The following is a 4,829-nucleotide window of genomic DNA, read 5'->3' as shown; positions in this document are numbered from 1 at the left end:
CCCCCCCCCCCCCCCCCCCCCAGTGAACCGAGTTCTCTTACAAATGCTTCTTCCCAGCAGTTTGCGATTTTAATGTAAATTGTGTCTATATTTATATACAAGTAACTTGTATGCGTTTGCACGTATACTACGTATATAACGTGTATGTTTACATACATACTACACACATAATAAAGAATATATTTTACCTACAAATCACGAAGTGTGGAATGAGGACAGGGTTATTTTGTGGCTGTGCAGCCTTGGTCTTAGAAGTACAGTAAAACCTTGGTTTGTGAGCATAATTCCTTCTGGAAACACACTTGTCATCCAAAGCACTCGTGTATCAAAGTGGATTTCAAGAACCACAGGCTCAGTTGTGATCACGTGACATTCGGTGTCACGAACGACTCGTATTGCAAGACACCACTCGTTTATCAAGTTAAACTGTATTAGAGGTGTTTGCTCATCTTGTGGAACCCTCTCAGAACCAGTGACTTGCAAGCCAAGGTTTTGCTGTAATTAGCGTCAGCTTTTGGTATAGAGTTGCTGCTTCCGGGGGCCAGGCCCTCAGCTGCCTGCCCCCAGAATGCAATGTGTGCTTAGGGTGGATGCTCTGAGCCCCAGCGACAAGGGTGTGACACCCTCAGCCAGGTAGGTGTGGTGGGAGGAGACAAGGGTCCCCCCGGCTCACTGCACTCTCTCTCATTTCCATCCTTACAGGGACCCCCAGGAGCATCAGGTTACCCGGGAAACCCAGGACTTCCTGTATGTATCTAACTTCCTGTATGCTTCCTTAACGAGACTTCTGATGTGCGTGACCCCACCATCATGTGATCCTCTGTTCTGGCTACTTTTCACTTTGTTAATTGCAGGGTATTCCTGGCCAAGATGGCCCCCCCGGTCCTCCAGGTATCCCCGGATGCAATGGAACAAAGGTAAATTTGGAACACAGACCCTTCCCCCCCGTGCTCTGGTTACCCGACTTGTGTTGAGAAGTCCTATGACACGGTTTTCATTGCCACAGATGGAAAGCTGTTCGCCTTAAAGTGTCCTTTAATTGATGAGGAAATCAGTTTCCCCATATTTAATATTCGCAAAAGGCAAAGCTGTGCCTTTTCTGAGGACTCTTATCCTGCGATTGCTATAAACACTAAATTTCTTGCCTCTAATCTGTTGCTGAAGCAAATAAGGAAATGTTGTTATTATCCCTTGTCCCTATCCATTATATTCTCATGTGTATTTCTCCTGTCACCAAGTAGCACTGAGCAGGGTAGCTGCCAACAGGTAATTGTTAGGGGGTCCCAACAAGTGAAGGATCTGTGAAGGGAAGGACAGAGTACCTGGTGTGGGCGTCTGGGAGGATGTGCTGTGTGCCTGGCCACACACCCGAGTGACTTTCTGCTGTCCCCTCAGGGCGAGCCAGGGCCTCTGGGGCCTCCAGGTTTGCCTGGATTCACTGGAAATCCCGTGAGTATAACATCGTTTCTTTCTTCGGTTATAATTCTTCTTTTCTTGGGGCACCTGGGTGGCTCAGTCAGTTAAGTGTCCCGACATCAGCTCAGATCATGATCTCGTGATTCATGGGTTCAAGCCCCGTGTCGGGCTCTGGGCTGACAGCTCAGAGCCTGGAGCCTGCTTCCTATTCCATGTCTCCCTCTCTCTCTGCCCCTCTCTTACTCGCATACTCCCACTATCTTTCTCAAATATAAACAAACATTAAAAAATATTTGAAAAAAAATTCTCTTCTTCACTTTCTTTCCCTTTTTTTTTTTTTTTTTTTTTGCACTTCTGTCCTAATGCTAATGCTGTTTTGAGAGAAACAAAACTAATACCAGCCTTTTCTTTTATAGGGACCACCAGGATTACCAGGAATGAAGGTACGTACTTACACTCGACTGGGTTCACCACGGTGCCTATATAGCAGATGCTGTAGACACAGCTTTACTGTATGTTCCCGGGTCTACTGGTGGCCTGGTAATGCGTTTGTCTAAACCCTGCTCTGTTCAAAGAGTGTCTGAGTCCTAGGCACAAACTTAAATTTTGGGAGGTAAACTTTAGACACCAGGTGCAGTTTCTGAATCGGAAATAAGCAGAAACGGGAGCATGGTGCGATGTGAGTGATGTGAGTCCAGTCCAGATTAATTGTCTGTGTAGACAGACTGGGTGACACTCCTCTTCCAGAGCCGTGGGCAGAAACACTCAGACTGTTACCGTGTTTAATCTCTGTGGTTTCACTTGAATACCACCATCTTGTTCTGTGGCCTGTGATCTGGAGACACCATCTTATAAGTTCTGTAATTCCTGCAGGAAGACCCCAGTTACTTTAGGTGAGACCCTTGGTGTGCTGCCCACCCCCCTTATTCAGAGCCAAACCATGGGCTTCGCCAGCTTGATTGTCCCTGTGTCAGGGTGGCCCCGGACCCTCTGCACATGGTGAGGAGGAGAAGCCCTGAGCCCCTCCCACTGCGACGTCCAGAATAACGGGTCCCTGTCCTTCATCCACACTCATGCCTTGAGCAAGCGAGGAGTGAATCCGGGCAGGTGCTCAGCTCTGTCCCAGCCCCTCCAGCATTCTTCTCTGGGACTGGGGAGGGGGGGAGGCAAAAGGAACCTGGCCCACGGGTCCTGCCCAGACAGGTGGGCGGTGATGTGGCTGGGGGCTGTGGTCACACCGAGATGACTCAAAGCATGTGCCCACTCCCCGCCCCTGTGCGTGCCGCAGAGCAGTTTGGGGGGCAGGGGCATCTGGGTGTTGAGAGCAGCCCTGTAAAAGGACAAGTTCCAGTTTTTTTTTCAACAGCCACACTGCAGACAACCACATATCCGAATGAGGTGGAGTGTCCCTGTGTCCCTGTGTCCCTGAGAAAACCTGAGAAATAGAATCCTCACGATAGTCCTGTATTTTAGTCGGGGCTCTGCAGAGAAGCAGAACCAGTAGGGTGTGTGTGTGGAGTGTGTGTTTGCACACGTACAGGCACAGACGTACATCCTGGTAGAGGGGTTTACTTTAAGGAATTGCATGATTGTGGGGGCCTGGCGAGTCCAGAATCCACAGGAGAGCATCCTGGAGGCCCGGGGAAGAGCCAGGGTCCCAGTTCAAAGACTGTCTGGAGACAGAATTTCCTCTTCTTGGGGGAGGTCAGGGTTTTTGGGTTTTTTTTTTTTTCCCTTCCTCTTGAGGCCTTCAGCTGATTGGACGAGGCCCACCCACATTAAGAAGAATAATTTATTTTACTCAGAGGCTTCTGATGTAAATGGTTATCTTATCTTAAAAATACCTTCCCAGGGACATCCAGACTGGGGCTTAACTGAACATCTGGGTACTGTGGCCTGGCGAAGCAGACACATGAAATCACAGCCTGTTTTATACAGATGCTCATCCTGGGTCTGTTTGTGAAAGATAAGCCTTATCGCATGAGAACAGATGGAGCCTCGGCCCCGATCTGCGCTCTGTCTTCAGGCGTGGGGCACGGCCACGCACAAGCGGGGGGCTCCTCGTGTGACGCCTCCACATCCAGTCCTGGCGCAGCCGAGTCCAGCTAAGCGTGGAGCTTGACGCTGGCCATGGAGGCAGTGGCAGTGAACATGGCGAACGTGGACGTGGCCAGTGCGCGTATTTCAAGCGTAGATGGGCTCTCAATCCCAGACACGGGCTGATTCGGCACCACTAACGCTCGCCTCTTACGCAACGGGTTCTCGGTTTCTTTCCACGAGTATCAGTTTTCGTGACTTTCTTTCCTTTTTTTGCTCACCCCCTAGGGGGATCCAGGTGAAATAATTGGCCACGTGCCTGGGACCCTGTTGAAAGGTGAAAGAGGATTTCCCGGACTCCCAGGAGCACCAGTAAGCGTTTGCTAAATCACCAGAAGCACATGTGGTGTCTCTTCCTGGCTCCCATCTCATTCTCGCGTTTTCACTAAATTGCAGGGCTCGCCGGGACTGCCAGGGCTGCAAGGTCCTGTCGGCCCCCCGGGATTTACCGGACCACCAGTAAGTTTGGGGGAGGATGTCTCTTGGAGTCGCTCATTCAGTGAACAGCACTGTGTTTGTGAAAATAAATCCGATTTCTTGAAACCTTTACAGCGTCGCAATCTCTCTTAATTTGGATCGGGAGAGAGAGCTTCTTGGGAAGATGTGTGGCTGGCACTTGGGGTCCCTGGGGAAAACGATGGCAGCCGTAGTGCAGGCCAGGTCGTCCCCCACACATGGCACCCTCGCCGGTGGAGGGGCTGGGGGGCTGCCGATGATACTGTGGCTGGAGGAGGCCGAGCTCAGAGCTGGACAAGGCAGCCTGTGCCCTGCCCGCGGACGCATAGGAACAGTTATCCCAGAGGGCCCGGCTTCGCGGGCGGCTGTGGACACAGACCGGGCGGCGGCAGGGACTGCGCCATGCTTGTGATAAAGGGCGAGCACCCGAGACAGCCCCTCAGAGGCTCCGCTCCCTGCCTGCTTCCTGCACAGCCCGTGATTCCCAGGAGGAGGGCCCATGTCCCCCACTCGTACCGTTTGGGAGCACGAGACACTTGGCAGTAACAACACTTCCCTACTTGTCAAGTGCCTTGTGCCCTGGCGATGAGTAATGCACCGCGGTGTGCCGCCCTTGCCCGCCCGCCTGCCGGTCCTTCGGGCCTTTTGGTTCACCTCCCACCCTCCCTCCTTCCTTCCTCCTCTCTCCCTCCCCTCTCCCTCCCTCCTTCCTTCCTTCCTCCCTCCTCCCTCCCTCCCTTCCTTCCTCCCTTCCTTCCTCCCTCCCTCCCTCCTCCCTCCCTTCCTTCCTCCCTCCCTCCCTCCTCCTCTCTTTCTCCCTCCCTCCCTCCTCCTCCTCTCCCTCCCTCCCTCCTTCCTTC

The 4,829-nt window shown here is 52.3% G+C and overlaps 1 protein-coding gene across 1 annotated transcript in view; it reads left to right on the top strand.

The window, feature by feature from the left end:
• Positions 1–4,829, top strand: part of COL4A1 (collagen type IV alpha 1 chain) — a gene marked incomplete at its 5' end in the record, with an annotated part of 154,627 nt that overhangs the window by 92,355 nt on the left and 57,443 nt on the right. Inside the window, 6 exons of the mRNA XM_049647331.1 lie at positions 703–747; positions 855–917; positions 1,396–1,449; positions 1,833–1,859; positions 3,742–3,825; positions 3,910–3,972. Coding sequence (XP_049503288.1) covers positions 703–747; positions 855–917; positions 1,396–1,449; positions 1,833–1,859; positions 3,742–3,825; positions 3,910–3,972 — 336 coding nt within the window. The remainder of the gene's footprint in view (positions 1–702; positions 748–854; positions 918–1,395; positions 1,450–1,832; positions 1,860–3,741; positions 3,826–3,909; positions 3,973–4,829) is intronic.

The sequence above is a fragment of the Panthera uncia genome (assembly GCF_023721935.1).
Source record: "Panthera uncia isolate 11264 chromosome A1 unlocalized genomic scaffold, Puncia_PCG_1.0 HiC_scaffold_16, whole genome shotgun sequence".
In the NCBI taxonomy this organism is placed as follows: Eukaryota; Metazoa; Chordata; class Mammalia; order Carnivora; family Felidae; genus Panthera; species Panthera uncia.
The sequence above is the reverse complement of the archived record's forward strand: the minus strand, read 5'-3'. Positions and strand labels throughout refer to the sequence as shown.